At 47.9% G+C, this 15,438-nt stretch overlaps 6 protein-coding genes across 6 annotated transcripts; 1 reads left to right on the top strand and 5 right to left on the bottom strand.

Moving 5' to 3' along the window:
- Positions 1 to 608: 608 nt before the first annotated feature.
- On the bottom strand, positions 609 to 1,622 carry EDB91DRAFT_1247551 (isoprenoid synthase domain-containing protein; the record flags this gene model as incomplete). The annotated part of the gene is made up of 5 exons (XM_041322827.1): positions 609 to 749; positions 802 to 1,084; positions 1,141 to 1,315; positions 1,378 to 1,442; positions 1,483 to 1,622. 5 exons carry the CDS (start codon positions 1,620 to 1,622, stop codon positions 609 to 611), a joined length of 804 nt encoding a protein of 267 aa, XP_041178180.1.
- A 476-nt stretch (positions 1,623 to 2,098) lies between these two features.
- On the bottom strand, positions 2,099 to 2,807 carry EDB91DRAFT_1051686 (uncharacterized protein; the record flags this gene model as incomplete). The annotated part of the gene is made up of 2 exons (XM_041313627.1): positions 2,099 to 2,229; positions 2,282 to 2,807. The coding sequence occupies 2 exons, from the start codon at positions 2,805 to 2,807 to the stop codon at positions 2,099 to 2,101; spliced, it is 657 nt and encodes a 218-aa protein (XP_041178179.1).
- Positions 2,808 to 4,277: 1,470 nt separating this feature from the next.
- EDB91DRAFT_295569 (myo inositol monophosphatase) lies at positions 4,278 to 5,868 on the bottom strand. The gene is made up of 8 exons (XM_041326751.1): positions 5,527 to 5,868; positions 5,395 to 5,471; positions 5,225 to 5,337; positions 5,053 to 5,164; positions 4,821 to 5,004; positions 4,752 to 4,766; positions 4,687 to 4,702; positions 4,278 to 4,633 (listed from the first exon to the last, which is right to left on the bottom strand). Exons 1-8 carry the CDS (start codon positions 5,757 to 5,759, stop codon positions 4,391 to 4,393), a joined length of 993 nt encoding a protein of 330 aa, XP_041178178.1. The 5' UTR covers positions 5,760 to 5,868; the 3' UTR covers positions 4,278 to 4,390.
- Positions 5,869 to 7,529: 1,661 nt separating this feature from the next.
- EDB91DRAFT_1127811 (myo inositol monophosphatase) lies at positions 7,530 to 9,041 on the bottom strand. The gene is made up of 8 exons (XM_041318507.1): positions 8,755 to 9,041; positions 8,622 to 8,698; positions 8,451 to 8,563; positions 8,284 to 8,395; positions 8,053 to 8,236; positions 7,972 to 7,986; positions 7,903 to 7,918; positions 7,530 to 7,849 (listed from the first exon to the last, which is right to left on the bottom strand). Exons 1-8 carry the CDS (start codon positions 8,985 to 8,987, stop codon positions 7,607 to 7,609), a joined length of 993 nt encoding a protein of 330 aa, XP_041178177.1. The 5' UTR covers positions 8,988 to 9,041; the 3' UTR covers positions 7,530 to 7,606.
- An 872-nt stretch (positions 9,042 to 9,913) lies between these two features.
- EDB91DRAFT_295323 (proteasome subunit alpha type 5) lies at positions 9,914 to 11,054 on the top strand. Its single transcript, XM_041326750.1, has 6 exons — positions 9,914 to 10,083; positions 10,135 to 10,160; positions 10,213 to 10,577; positions 10,634 to 10,736; positions 10,788 to 10,883; positions 10,937 to 11,054. Exons 1-6 carry the CDS (start codon positions 9,957 to 9,959, stop codon positions 11,003 to 11,005), a joined length of 786 nt encoding a protein of 261 aa, XP_041178176.1. The 5' UTR covers positions 9,914 to 9,956; the 3' UTR covers positions 11,006 to 11,054.
- Positions 11,055 to 11,340: 286 nt separating this feature from the next.
- On the bottom strand, positions 11,341 to 13,720 carry EDB91DRAFT_1247546 (guanine nucleotide binding protein, alpha subunit; the record flags this gene model as incomplete). The annotated part of the gene is made up of 11 exons (XM_041322826.1): positions 11,341 to 11,390; positions 11,440 to 11,493; positions 11,544 to 11,609; positions 11,663 to 11,747; positions 11,799 to 11,915; positions 11,966 to 12,021; positions 12,076 to 12,228; positions 12,276 to 12,328; positions 12,375 to 13,034; positions 13,094 to 13,187; positions 13,471 to 13,720. 11 exons carry the CDS (start codon positions 13,718 to 13,720, stop codon positions 11,341 to 11,343), a joined length of 1,638 nt encoding a protein of 545 aa, XP_041178175.1.
- Between the last annotated feature and the right edge of the window lie 1,718 nt (positions 13,721 to 15,438).

The raw sequence follows: 15,438 nt of genomic DNA, 5'->3' as shown, positions 1-15,438 counted from the left end.
GACCACGGGGTTTCATACTTTATGCAAAACAAATAGAGTTAAGTTTTGGAAACAGGTCAAATGGACGGCCCGAGGCATTGCTGTAGTGAATCAGAGTGAATCACTAGGAGGAACTCCCTGCGAGATGATCTGAAGACATGATGGATTCATATTCGCTGCATTATTACATGTTGTCTATGTTCTCGCACAACTGACACTGTAATTCTGAACGGGTGGAATGTGACGGATCACATCGCACTGATCATTGAGGCCAAAGTATTAGGCAGTCGAGCTCACCAGATGGTTGCTCCCCATGCACTGTGGCGTGGATCTTTGATAAATTGGCAACATTGACCTTCCCCACCGCGGATGCCACTTTGCAGTTGACCTTTGGTAACACCGGGACGAGCCTAGTTTGCTGTATCTCTGGGCCCCTGGTGCCAAAGTATCTGCAATTCCATCCAGCGTGAGTGATGATTCATACCAATGGGAAATTTTATGACATTTGAGCCTCAAAACTCCAACAATGGTGTCCCCGGGCCCACATTGCTATCGCATTAAGATACTCCTTGACTAAGACATCGACAAATGGGTCCCCATGAAGGGACCTTTGCAAGGCCGTCGATAAATCATTTCTGAACTTCAGCGTGATAGTGTGCTGCCCAAACCATCGCACCACTTCTGTCGACGCTGAGTTCCGACATGACAGCCGTGATCAAGTTGTGGTTCTCGTCCCCAGTCGCTTGCTCTCTGTTGTACGAGATCATGTCCTATGAAGTTTGTTAACAGACTGCAAACGACACCTTTAATACACGACTTCACATTATCGATCAGACACAACTCTGTAATGCAGTCAACCAGTTCCACGATGACTGGATGATAGAACACATCATCAGGAAGCTCCATTCCCATTTCACACATTGGGACGGAGGATTTGACGGCACACGTATCCCGCCGGAGCTTGAGGTAGTTATCAATACTGCGACAATGACCTTGTTCGCGGTCGAGAGCCTCAACGACTATCGCACCAAGGTATGTGGTAAAGGTTTCAATGAAGTGACGCTGAGAAGGCAAGCTTGCCGTCCGGATTGCGCGAGCCCAAAATCTAGACAAAAATGCACTAAACCCAATGGATCACTAAATTTTTGGACCTTTACTTACTGTCGCACGATTTCACCCAGGATGCATTCGCATTCCGGTCGCACCTTATGAGGATTACGTATGGCATCGAGCACGATGTCCACCATTTCCTTGGTGACTGCTGCATTTTCGATGTCGGTGTACTCGTCTACAATGAAGTAAACATTCGACAAGTCACAGCCAATTCGAAGGTGCTCTATTTTGCAGTAATGAATCAGGATCCCATGGTGCGCGAATTGTCAGGGATCAAATACGAACCTCTAGGTACATTGGGATAGATCAGTATTGATAGGCGGGCTATAATCACAGTACGCGTCAACAATCTTCAAAATTGAGAGGAGACGTAGGGCGAAGCAAAATCACATTTGTCGAATGCTTCCTGGGACTATGCTCTGGAGCCTCAGCTCAGGGCTGGATGCGCGACGGTGCTTCTGGGGAAGCAGGAACTGATCGCGTGATTTGGTCGTGTTTGATGCGGAGCGCAGAGGTTTAAGGAGTGACATGACTTTGATAGATACAGTGGATGCGATGCGTGTTTCAGCTGAACGGTAGGTACTGATTCGCTCTGGCAGGCTACGCGAAACATCGCCTCGTTCCACGCATATGTAAATAGTGACTAGTTGACTAGTGAACCCGCAACAGAAATTCCTCAGACCTAGGACTTTGGAATGCGGGCATAATAATCTCGATAAGATCATTCGCAATTGACGTAAACGCAGGCCAGTAATTGGTGTAACGAGCGTAATACACAACTGTGTAAGATGACATTGTCTATAACAACTTATCAGTAAAGAGTTCCGATACTAACCTACGTGCCACATCATTACCTGTCCGTAAATATTGTGCAAGTAATTCTACATATGATGAAAATGTCCAGTAAAATCACGGACCACAATAATCCATTAAATGTCCCTCAAACGCGACCGTCCTCTACAACCAACTTCTCAGCAACCAAGCCTTGGGTACCCTCGGTCTACGATCAGTCCCAAACCCGGCGGAGGGTAGTGAACCCAGAGAGTAGCATGATGACAATCATCGCGACGACACCAGGAAGAGCAGAGTCTATTTTGAGCTGAGGTAACGCTCCTGAGCATCCGGCACATTGCCACCCTATGTATTCAAATATAAGATCGATGACGCACATAGGCGAATGAAGACTTACCACTAGTCAATGGCGTGTACGCCTGTGGCGTATATATAGCGAACACAAGCCCGCTGTATGGAGCCAGGTAACCAGGTGTGGGCACTGCGCTAGGGCCGCCATCGCCCCAAATATGAAGAGTGTAGCTTGCCTGAACCAGCGGAAGGCTAGGGTCTGCGGTCTGGTAGCCATATGGATACCACACCACGCTCTGAGCGTTTCCCGGAATGACACCGTCGGTTGGGCCCACGGGGTATGTGTACCCATTTGCACCTACTGCTGCAACGGTGAGGGAGGTGGGTGCCACACTGATGCTTGAAAAGTTCCACCCAAACGTAATATATTCGCTGGGGGCAAGTTTGTAGTAAGAGGTCGACTGGATGGGAGGCATGGTTATAGTGATTGCCCCAGGAGGAGCTCCCGCCGAGACGGATGGCAATGGGGTGCTCCCATTCACGAGGGATGCCGAGCCAGAGACTGTCGCAGAACCTGAAGCCGAAGCGGTTCCATTCTGCTGTCGGCGTTGCAGATCCAAGTGATTATGCATGGTTTTGTACCCTCAAAGGAAGAAGAGTGTCTGTGAGGAGGGCGGGGCGAAGGGGTAAGAAAGTGTAGAACGGAGGGAACAACTAGTAGTGCAACCGTACACCTTGAGAGAGCATGGCCTTCGAGTCACACGCGATACGTTCCAATTCCAGGAGAGGCTTGTTTTAGACTCTGCCGCAGCCGTTGTTTTCCACGACTTCAACTGGCGTAGCCGAAGGAGCTATATCAAGCACCGCAGTCACAGCCCTAAGCCTGGTCGCAACAAGGCGCTGACTTGGTCCCAAAATAGGAATTGAAACATCGTTGAGACTAGACTGAATGGCCCATCTGCCATCATCCCCGACCGCGGCATCTTCAGAGACTGAAGTAGAGTTGTAGTCCGGAGAATGTCAACCCAGGAGTCGTGAAAGGTAAGAAGAGGTCAGATGCCATGATCCAGATCAGCAGACTATCTACAGACTGAGTAAGTTTAGCAGTGGTCGTATGTCGTGCTCTGTGATTGTGACGGTCGTCAGGTTTTGCCCGTTGCTTGCTCGGCTTGCTTACATAAGTAGCCGATGGGACTCACGATGACAAAGATGATCCAATCCAGGAAGGTGTCGTGGTTGGCCCACCCACTCGCATAATATCCATAATATCCATCTCATAATTGCAAATGAATTCCCAGCTAGTCCGCGCTCGTATCCCGACCCTGGCATCTTCTGTTAAACGATGCATAATGCCAAATTTACAGCATGTCAACGACGTTCAGAAAACGAGCATGTTAGAACATTTTTATTTTATCTTTTTCCAAATTATGACAGGGTTCAGCTCTTCTGAATCAACAATCCATTCAACGTCACCCGTATGCCGCAACTCCGAGCCCAAGATAACTAATAGATTTTGCATTATGCTGCCTGGTAAAATCTCCCAAGTGGGCAACGCAACATTTGCATCACCAGAAAGTGAGCCTACGTAAATGTCATATACCCGATCTGCGCCGTCGGAAGCCTGTACATCTGTATGTGTTCCATCTTCTGATTTTTGGGCTGATGAATTGTTCTGGGCAGCGCGAGCCCCTGGCACAGTCAATGACTTCATTCAACTCTACACAGTATTCTATCGTCTTGGTCAATCTTCCCCTTTAGGCTCTCGACCATCGATGTGTGTTACAGTTAACGCACCTCGTGACTAAGACAGTTGAAATATTAGTGTCTCGTTAACGGACGCATCGCGCGGTAAGTCACAGACAGATCTCTGCAGGGAGAAACTTCGTTTGCCTAAACATTACCTTGGTTCGCCAGATATCCTTTTCATGTCATCACAGCTTCCCTACTATTTCTCGTAGTAACTGCCCATAGGATCAATGCTGATGATTTCTGTTGCTATAAACTGTCTCTTCCGACGTCCTTGTTGCATGTTCGTCGAGTAACCTTGCCTGTCCTGCACCCGGGATTATGGTCAGTGTCTGTCTGCTAGTGTTCGCCAAAATGACAAGTCAGGAGCATCCAGTGACTTGAAGCGAAGTGATATGTACATTTGCAAAACTGCCGTAAATCGTTCTTGTATCCTGATTCAACTTTGGAGGATTCCGTGAGGGAAATCCTACTTCGATTCAACATCTTCTACAGTCTCGTAGAAATCTCTAGCGATCCGCAACTGTGCCTCTCTACCCGTTTCGTTGGGTGTGTCCGGAATAGCACGGATGACTAGATACTTGCGGCCTGTCAAAACATCCGGCGTGACCTTGAAAGGATCAATGCTAGAGCCGGTAGACGTCGCAGCGGCCAAAGCTGCATGTGACCCCACTACCACACCACCAGCTTCCTGAGCGATGACGATGCCAGCCTTAAGGAACATATGAGGTGGAGATATCCAAAAAATATGGCGGAATTAGTTACGCAGACATCCCATGGCCTTGTCGTGCATGAACGTAATGATCGGCATAAAAGTAAGGCCCACTCACCAGGAATCGGTTCCCCTAGCCAAGAGAACACGTCAGAGAGTGACATCCAAGCGCAAGGGCACGGCTCACCAAAATAAGTCTATGCCACCTTGAGCGACCATACAGCAATTAAGCGCTGTACTGCCCAGGGACCGTATAGAATGAGCCATTCGTCCCCCTGTGATGCCGTCTGCAGGATCGCCCGCGAGACGCAAGAATGAGTCGGATTTTGGTACCAGCATCTTTTTGCCACGGTCAGAGGCCCATCCGAGGGCTTGGAGAAATGAATTTGCATATTCTCATGCATGGACGCGCGACGTACCCAAAAGAGCCTTCCGCAAGGATGAAAGGGACTTAGGCTTGGTGAGGGGTAGTTTCAGAGGTTGACTATTACCACGAGTGAGGAATGATCCTTGACCTTCGATCGCGGTGTACTTCAAGTTAATGTAAGGGTGAGTGACACCCTTCGATGTCACTGAGTATTATATACGTACGAGGTGGTCTAGGAAGGGGTTGTATATGACACCTAGAACGGGCCGCTTCTGATAGATTAATCCAAGAGAAATACACGCAAATGGGAAGCCGTGGACAAAGTTCGTGGTCCCGTCTGAAAGGTCGCTGGTCGGCTACCAATGAACAACTTGATAATAGGCGTTAGCCTCACCGATCGGATCAACGCAGTATGTTGGTTCATCCGTGAGCTCATTACGAGTTCCAGAGGAGTATGATTCCTCTCCGATGCTATTGGGACCTAGATTGATCAGAATCATCCTTTCTGCGTACATTACAGACTTACAACTTGAAGCTGGGGTATGCCTCGAAGATTTCGTTCTTCACGAGCTCTTCGACAGCAACATCGTATTCAGTGACCAAATCGACGGAATTCTTCTTTTCATTGACGTCCGAAGTTGACTGAATGGCTTGTGAGCCTTCGAGAATTAATGTACCGGCAGTGCGTGCAAGCTTGATGGTGAAAGTCAAGATAGAGCGCAGGTCGACGGACTTCAATGTTTGTACATCCGCTGACATGGTGGTCGAAAGCAACCGGGGTGATCGATTGCTGAGCGCTCAGCTAACTGGCCAGCCGATTTGCCAAATCGGTTCGAACTTCGAATAAAGATCGACGGCTTGCATCATAGACTGAATCGTCACGACTCGGAGTCTAGCCTATCTATTGATACCATACATATGAAGTTTACCTTCTCCATAACAATTAGTACTGGCATTTTATGAGACTGGTAGTTTAAAATGGCCTGGCCAGGATCGAAACGTCCTCCTGTGATGTTCACTCGGGTAACATCCAGAAAACGCCGGGTAAACGAAATCGTCACAATAAGGTCCAAAGAGGAGATCGATTGTGAAATGGACATGGGCATTTGCAAAACACTCGGGCCAAATAGAAGCACCATGTTCAGACGGGGAACATCCAGAAAACTCGAGCGTAAGCATCTTGGGGGGATGAAGTCGTCATCGCATAGAAGCGAGGTCCACCGAACGGCATTAAGTTTGATCGAAGGGCCATCAGTTGAATGATTGTTCAAAGTAAGACTAGAAAGCAAGTCGGAGCTTCGAGCTAAGGGACCGTAAGAGAGGTGGTCGGATCCAAAGAAACAGTAATGAGATCGTCAAAAGAAATCGGGTCTCGAGAAGAGATCAACTGTGAGATGGACATGAGCATCCAAGTTTGGGCAGGGTCAAAGACATAGTCACCCACGAGCAAAGCCCGTCACAAGAATGACTGATTGAGTAAAAGTTTGATCGAAAATAACCTGTCAGCCCAGTTAGCAAAACTTGAAGAGGGAGATTGATCAGCGCTTGAAGGGATCGTAAAATGGAGGTGGCCGAAATCCCCAGAAACGTCGGGTAAACGAGATTAAAATCGACGTCTTCAGGAGAAGCCAAAAGGCCATGCCCACCTCAGTCCTCAGTGGGGGAACCTTCAGATGGCAAGGATGATTCGGAAGCGAAGAAGGTCGCAAGAAGGAAATATCGACGATGTAACCAAGTTCGAATCGATCACGACTATTGAACGGGCAGATCGACATACGAGATGACGAGGCTGATTCAATGGACTCGAGCGAAAGCAGATCAAAAGTTTTCGTCGTACAGGAACAAGGTCCATCGAAAGAAGGAATAGGTATATGTAAGTTCGACCAATTGTACCCGTTGTCAAGTGGAGGAAGTCGATCGTAACTTGAAGGGACCGGAAGAGCCTTTGTGATCGAATTCCACAGAAACACCGGGAAAACGAGATCGAAAAAATAGAATCGGAGATCAACTATGAGATCGACACGACAAAGGTCGTTGGTTAGGCGGGAGAATCCAATCAACTCCGAGAGGAAAAGAACTAGGGCAGCCGTCGTAAATGCGCACCAGACAGTGAGACAGTCCTCTTAGTCCAGTCGTGCGAGCAAGTCTAGGTAGTCCAGGTCGACTTGTTAGATCGTACCAAGTTCGTAGATTGGCGTCGTGCTATCGAATACACAAAGGGTGTGAAGTCGGAGGTCAAAACAAGTGAAGGAGGTGGAAGTAGAGAGAAGAGAAGGTCGAGCCAAACGGCTGCCTCATATATGCGGGCGGACGTCGGAGGCAATTGTGGAACATCCGAACACGATGGTGGAAGCCGAAGTTTCACAACTGTCAGCCTCTGCGCGGAGTGACGTCATTGAGGACTGGTACACCTATTACTTATCATGATCAATGGAAGATGCGGCTAGATCTCAAAGTATGCGACTACACCACTAAATAACACGTACACGCACCTTCTAATATGCTCAGTGTGACGTAGCTTTAGCGGAATGACATAGACTTTCGTAGAACTGCCTTGAATCATTCTTATATCCTAATCTCGCATTTGTGTACTTTGAAGGATTCTGCTACTTCGGTTCAACGTCTTCTACAGTCTCGTAGAAATCCCTAGCAATCCGCAACTGTGCCTCTCTACCCGTTTCATTGGGTGTGTCCGGGATAGCACGGATGACCATATATTTTCGGCCTGTCAAGACATCCGGTGTGATCCTGAAAGGATCGATGCTAGACCCAGCAGATGTCGCAGTGGCCAAAGCTGCATGAGATCCAACTACTACACCGCCAGCTTCCTGGGCAATAACGATACCAGCCTTATAGAACAGGTGAGGTGGAGATGTAAAGCAAATACGGCGAGGTTACTTACGCAAACGTCCCATGGCCTTGATGTGCAGCATAAACTGTGATGATCGGCATAAAAGTATGGTCCACTCACCAGCAACCAATTTCCCTAGTCACGTTATATCAAGGAACACGTCATGTTAGATTGTCCAACATGTGCTATGGCACAGCTCACCAATATAAGTCTAGGCCACCCTGAGCGACCATCGAGAAATTAAGCGCTGCACTGCCCAGGGACCGTATAGAATGGGCCATTCGTCCCCCTGCGATACCATCCGCGGGATCGCCCGCGAGACGCAAAAATGAGTCGGATTTTGGTACCAGCGTCTTTTTGCCACGGTCGGAGCCCCATTCGACGGCTTGGGGAAATGAATTCGCATATTTTTATTCATGAGGCGTGACGTACCCAAAAGAGCCTTCTGCAAGGATGGAAGGGGCTTAGGCTTGGTGAGGGGTAATTTCAGCGGTTGGCTATTACCACGGGTGAGGAATGATCCTTGACCTTCGATCGCAGTGTACTTGATGTAAGAGTTAGCAGCTTCCTTCGATCAAACTGAGAATTATACTACGTACGAGATGGTCCAGGAAGGGGTTGTATATGACACCTAGAACGGGCCGCTTCTGATAGATCAGCCCAAGAGAAATACACGCGAATGGGAAGCCGTGGATAAAGTTCGTGGTCCCGTCTGAAATGTCACTGGTCGGCTACCAAACGAACAACTTGAAAATAGGCATTAGCCTCACCGATCGGATCAACGCAGTATGTTGGTTCATCCGTGAGCTCATTACGAGTTCCAGAGGAGTATGATTCCTCTCCGATGCTATCAGGACACATATCGATCAAAGTCATCCTTTTTCTGGTACATTATAGACTCACAACTTGAAGTTGGGGTATGCCTTGGCGATTTCGCTCTTCACGAGCTCCTCGACAGCAACATCGTATTCAGTGACCAAATCGACGGAATTCTTCTTTTCATTGACGTCCGAAGTTGACTGAATGGCTTGTGAGCCTTCAAGAATTAATGTACCAGCAGTGCGCGCAAGCTGGACTGTGAAAGTCAAGATGGATCGCAGGTCGACGGGCTTCAATGTTTGTGCATCTGCTGACATGGTGGTCGAAAAGCAAGTGGAGTAATTAGGAGCTGAGCCGACTGCCAGCCGATTAGCCACAACGGTTCGAACAGCCTGGATCTATTAAAACCATGAAGCTTGTAACTAACGTTATAGCAGATTCAATGCATATCTATTCTCCCCGCAGTGGCTTGCCAACCTGATGTGACCACACTATTTAACAACACGCAAGCAAGGTCTTTGCTGGCAACGAAGCATTGAATTCAAAATTGCAGTTCTAAGGACTCTTCTGCGAGTCTGAGGAAGGGGTCATGTTTGGGCCTGCTGGCCATAGTCGAGGAGGAGCGTGAGCCGTCGAACATATCTGGGGGGAGGCAGAATAAGATATTAACACGATCTGTAAATGCACGCGCACCTTCTCATATGCTCACGGAACCTGAGGCCTGAGGGACCATCAGGTCGTATTGTTCTTCATCTCCCTCAAAGGGCAAATATGTAGATTGCCTTGTGTGGGTATCACCAACGGTCTTTTCTTCTTCTCCAGCAGGCGCCGAGAGCGGGAAACGAGACAAGCCATTGCGCTGTATTGGGGTGAGGCGAGAGGGTATAGTAGTGGTACTAAGTTGCAATCAAAAGTACTCGCATCTTGTAAGTACTTTGCTGGAGCTGAGCTTGCCCACCCGCCCTGATGCATGCGACGATGTTCAGCCCTAACTACAACATGGATTTGACATAAAGATCAGATGCACGCTGTCGCTCTGACTCAACTAGACACAAGATCGTAGCAAGGGTCCGATAGCCTGAAAACAGTCAACCAAATTTTTCGAGCCTTGGGAGATGCGGGTCTGGGGAACGACTCCGAACAAGGGCCAACGCCGAAGTAAAGCTACACTGCACAAAATGGAAACTGTTTCCCACATGCTAACTACCGACGCGCGTCGACACTTGTAAGTACTGACGCAGAACCTAACACTTCCACTCTCTACCTACCTCCCATCCTTGTAAACCATGTTTTTGACGCGTTCCGAGTACGGTTCGTTTATTCTGACAGTTCAGCATATTCATAGAATAGGGCTCATCATATTCGCAGATCGAGGTGTCAACACATTCTCCCCAGAAGGTCGACTGTTCCAAGGTGCGTTAGGCAACTCTGATATTCTGAAATCGTTTTCTGAGAAGGATACAGTCGAATATGCTATCGAAGCTATCAAGGTACCCATTACATCGAGCCGTGCAACAATAATATCCATCTCATCTTCCCCAGCTTGGATCGACAACAGTTGGCGTGCGCACTCCAGAAGGCATAGTCCTTGCAGTAGAGAAGCGCGTCCAATCACCACTCCTAGAATCAAGCTCCATCGAAAAGATAATGGAAATCGACACTCACCTAGGATGCGCAATGTCAGGCCTCACAGCTGACGCTCGGACCATGATCGACCACGCACGCGTCACAGCCCAGAACCACGCTTTCACCTACGACGAGAAGATTAAAGTAGAGAGTGTAACTCAGGCTGTGTGCGATCTGGCGTTGCGATTTGGTGAGAGTGTAAATGACGAGGACGCGATGATGAGTCGGCCATTTGGTGTTGCGCTGCTTATTGCTGGTGTTGACGAGCTGGGACCACAACTGTGGGTGTAATCGAATGAATAGCCTTGCTCAACCTGATCCTCTGCGAACTCGGTAGATACCATACGGATCCCTCGGGCACCTTCATGCGGTATAATGCAAAAGCCATAGGGTCAGGATCAGAAGCAGCACAAAGCGAGCTACAAGACAAGTGGCACAAGGTATAATACCCACCTTTTGAATGTGTTCTTCTTTAACACGTCATTGGACAGCAAATGACATTGCTTGAGGCACAAAAACTGACCCTGCGAGTTCTAAAGCAAGTTATGGAAGAGAAACTTGACCACCACAACGTCCAGTTGGCACAGGCATGTATCTCCCTACCTTGTCTCCCAAATCTTCATTACTGACTTCGTCACAGGTCACGCCACAGAAAGGCTTTGCGATATTAGACGAAGTACAACTGAAGGAAATTATTGACGCCATGTAATGTTTCAGGTAGATGTCAATATTAAGACCTTTCCTGGCTCTCGTCGCATTTGAATGAAGGGTAATAGCAGTTGAAGATTAATAATGGTATGAAAAATCTAATTAGCGGAAGGGTATGGTAAATCTGTACTACTACTAAGCCAACAATCGTATGCTGGACGCATGGTATACATTCTGAAAGGTTTGGTGATGAGATAGAAGAACATGGGGGATGCTTGGAACGAACAATTGCAAATAACAGACGAATAAAGAAGAGGCATAATAGTACGCGGATAATATAGAAATCCGTCAAATGAATGATTTAGGGCATCTCAAAAAAAAGAGTGATGACAGATGTTACATCAAATGAATGTTTTTCAAGTTTGCGGTAATGATGATATCTCGTACTGGGCGAAACGGTAAGCAATCAGCTCTTCTACAGAAAACTCCACGAACCATTCTGTATGATCATGGCTGTCCGTATAGTATCAGTAACTGATGTGAGATGAACTGTTGGCAGTGTAAGAAAGGGATCCTCGGGCGTGTTTAAGTTTACCTACTTTTGAATTCTCTCTCTTTGTTCGACGAGAATCTACGATGAATGCCTCCAAACTTGTTATAAAAGTCTATACGGAACTACTTGAGAGTAGTCCTGAGGGAAAGAACTGCCACCACCTACATGTAGATACATTCTCGTAATCATTTGGTCTGTCGCCATAGCGCGGCATATGATGGCTGAGACGAACACCGCTCTTGAGCTTTGCCTAAAGATCATCAGTATCATCGCCTTACTTATCAATGCAATGCCGACAGACCTGTAATAGGTCGACCTTGTTCAGGAAAAGAATGATGCTGACGTGTGAAAGTAATTTGTTTGACACGACAGATTTCCATAGCAGCAAAGAGTCCTCTAGTCTGTTCATCCTTGGATCCTATACACTGCGTCAGTGTGACAGATAAAGATGAGCAGTCAGTGGCTGACCTCTACCAATACCTGATCAAAAGCCGAGATAGGCGCCAGAAAAATAATCGCATTGACTGCATAACGAGATCAATGAACGACGATCACCAAACAATCAGCCCTATAATTACCATCCTCAAAGTATGGCGCCCAGGCATGCCGTTGATTCTGGGCACCTCCTACATCGTAAATCTTCCATTGTATAAACCGGCGTTGGGTATCAGCGATTGAGAAAGAGTGCTCGACGACGCCCATGGTCTTAAGCCGGGCTTTCAAGACGTCCTCTGAACATCGTTAGAAATGGCGCATTGCTGGTAATCAATTGACCTACGGTCGCTGGGGAAATACCGTAGAGCTGTGATACGGGATATCTCGTCCAAAAAGCTGTTTGTCGTCAAGCAAGATCCAACATCAGATACGACGAACTCACAAACCACTGCTCTCTTCTAATCTGATTTGTTTCTCCCGCAAGCGTTGTTTGACGCTGGGGTCTTTCCATAATGCCAGCATTGGCTGAGCGCATGAATTGAGCACATGGACGGGATCGCTTGGGTCGTCCCACCAGCCCTCGATCTCGTTTGTGTGCGCGCTCTTAGGACTCTTGATCCTATTGCCGAGAGAGAAGGCCTTTTTCCAGTTCGAGGTATGATGAACGCTGACTTCTGCATTCTTAGATTTAGACGAGCTGTTGCTTGACCCACCAGGCGAAGGCAGGCTCGTCGACGGTGACAGAGGAGAAAGCGGTGATGATGTGCGTGAGGGGGGTATCGTGATAAAAGGCGCTGGTCGGCCGTTCTTGCCAACATGAATTTGAGTATTGAAGTTACTGTTTGCATAGAGACTCCAATCAGGCTTCGGAGGGGTAGTGTGGGTAGCCTCATCTTCATCTGGAGATGACAACATTCGGATCAATCGTTCCTCCAGCTCCCTCAGAGGTTCTAGTGCATGGCGATATTGGGGGTACCTGGTCACCCTAGTCTTAGAAACCACGGGAGTCTCACGAATCGAGGGGACTGCGGAACCAGATCTAGTCTCCTGATCGTCTGCTTCGTCTAGTTGGTCTGAGTCAGGGGAGACAGCGTCAAGGATGCTGGAAACCAGGGTCATTATCTCACATGCTACTAAATTTAAAGTAATAACAACGCTCACCGGCGAACGGACCGCACGAGATTAAGATATATTACAGCTCTCCATGCGATTCGGTCAGCATGAAAGGCGGCGGTCGCATGCATCAATTGAAATTCTGGATGAGATACGGAGTCAGTACGGCCCAGACGTGTGCAGTACATAAATGCTGAGGAGGGCGGTTTGATGGAATAGATAGTTATTGCGCAAATGAAAACCAACATGAAGGTTCTTCTGGCCAAGTACACCCTTTTGCTAAGAGATGTTTACTCGATAGAAGTACAAAATGCGAACATGCTGTAGTGAAAACTGAGACTCCAGACCACGGCAGCCTGTTATGTTGGCAGCTTGTTTTCGCACAGAACAACGAAGAGACGAAGAACAAAACCTGAATGACTCACGTTTCAGAGTTGTACTCTTCCCACTCTCGCTCTGTCCCAGAAGTAAGACCTTAATTTCAGGTTTGGCCTTCTTCTCTTTCTTCTCTGCACGGAGCATTTCATCAATTCCATCGCTTACTCGTTTGGCCTCCGACTCTGCTGCCAATCTCCTTTCTCGATCTGCAGTGCTCTCGTTTGGAGGGGGCATGAGCGCAGCAGCCAGTGGATCGGAAAGGGATCGGCGTCGGTTTGGCTCCAGAGGCCGAGCCATTGTCATGGACGACAACAAGACTGGGGGTAGGGACAAGAATGGTCGAAAGAGAAAGCCGAAAGCCTAATCGTGCTTGAGAACTGGTTTTTATAAGTGCAACAGGCTAAACAAGAGGCTAGTCGCGACAAGCGCTTCCAAAAGAAGATTCTACCTTCACGTGGCATTTTTTAATGAATTTCTTTATTTTAGCTGTCATCATTCATGCATATCTTGTCACACCAGGTCGTTACTTTTTACTTCCTGGGCGATATTGCTTTGCAGCTTTGAAATTTCATGAGCGGCTCATGAGCCAGTTATAAGCTACTCCGTGGTTCGCCATACCGCGGAGAGTATTACGAGGCGTTACCTGGTAATATTCAGGTCTATTATGCAGGAGATATCCGAGCGCCGACTGTCAGTCTGTCACGTCGGTTTCTTCAGAACTCCCCGATAGGTGACCTTTGCGCTTTCCAGGAGAGCTTCTAGAGAAGGTTCGTCTACCACTCATGGGAAAGCCTCCTGCCGAGCGAGGGGCGCCAACTGTTATCCGCTGCTTCCCCCTCAATTCCGTGGCTCAAGGAAGCTTTCGATAACTTTAGAACTGTCGTAAGTATCCAATTTTCCTCTCGGCTCCCTTTTTATCTTCTAAGGGGAGTTTCATGAAACTAAGGAACGTTTGAGTAATTCTTGACCCAACGTAGATGCCCTTTGTGAAGAAGTTAGGAAAATATATACCAGGCGCGTGAGTTTTTGCATCGATGTGCCTGCTTCCTGCTGATCAGTCTCACAGCCCCAGGTTTAGTAACTTCTACCAACCCTGCTATCATACACCGGCCGCTCCATATACGGCACCCCACTCCATACGCTCCCATAGGCTTTGATCGGTATCGATGATGGCCTAATGGAGTTCCAGATTCGTTGGTTTCGCAGAGAAGACCGTTGGTTCTTCGCGAACATCAAACCACTAGCATTAGACAGCATCATGCAATCTTTGGCTATGCCTTGAATAACCTGTAATTTGCTCACTCTCTTCATGTAGCCATTGCCGGTTTTTCTCTGTGGGTATCATTCACTGAAGATCTCGTTTCTTTAACCTCAGCTGAGAATTGTTATACGGAAGGGAAAATCCCTCGGTCATTCAAGAAGAGCTGACGGTAGTTTTCGACAAGCGTCGTCAATGATAACATCTTCCCAAGCTTCTCCCTCTCCTTTGGGTCTCGTGAAGATAACTTTGTTTGCGCATAACCTCTTCCCTGACACACGTGGTTTTTCGTTGCACATTGTTCCTTCTACGGCGATGTATTGCTGTCCTCCTGTGGCATATCCATCATGATGTTGATCTTAATCCCACAGATCTAATTGTTTGTAATTCTAGAGTGTTCATACCAGCAACTCGAGCTTCAGGACCCTCCGTTTGAATGGAAACATTGACTGTCAAACATCTTGGCGGCACCCGTACCCTGCTATACAAACGAGACAAAATTCTACCCGACGGCTAACCCACGATTTGATAATTGATTGGTCACTCTCATTCATGTGGCCTCGAGAACTTCTACAACTATGCCTCCACACTCAGTTCAACAGCAGCAGCGGTCATGCACAGCATTCGAAGCTGATAAACATCGCCGTCAACTCCTTTGACAGAGTTCTCCAAGGAGTAGTGTGCTAAGCTCTTCGCCGCCATTGGGCGATTGTTCTCCGCAGGTATCAGCGCCCTCGCCAAAGCAGATGACATCGGC

The sequence above is a fragment of the Suillus paluster genome, assembly GCF_016628075.1.
Source record: "Suillus paluster strain FC165 chromosome Unknown EDB91scaffold_20, whole genome shotgun sequence".
NCBI classification, from domain to species: Eukaryota; Fungi; Basidiomycota; class Agaricomycetes; order Boletales; family Suillaceae; genus Suillus; species Suillus paluster.
Note: the sequence above shows the minus strand (reverse complement) of the source record. Positions and strands in the feature narration are given on the sequence as shown.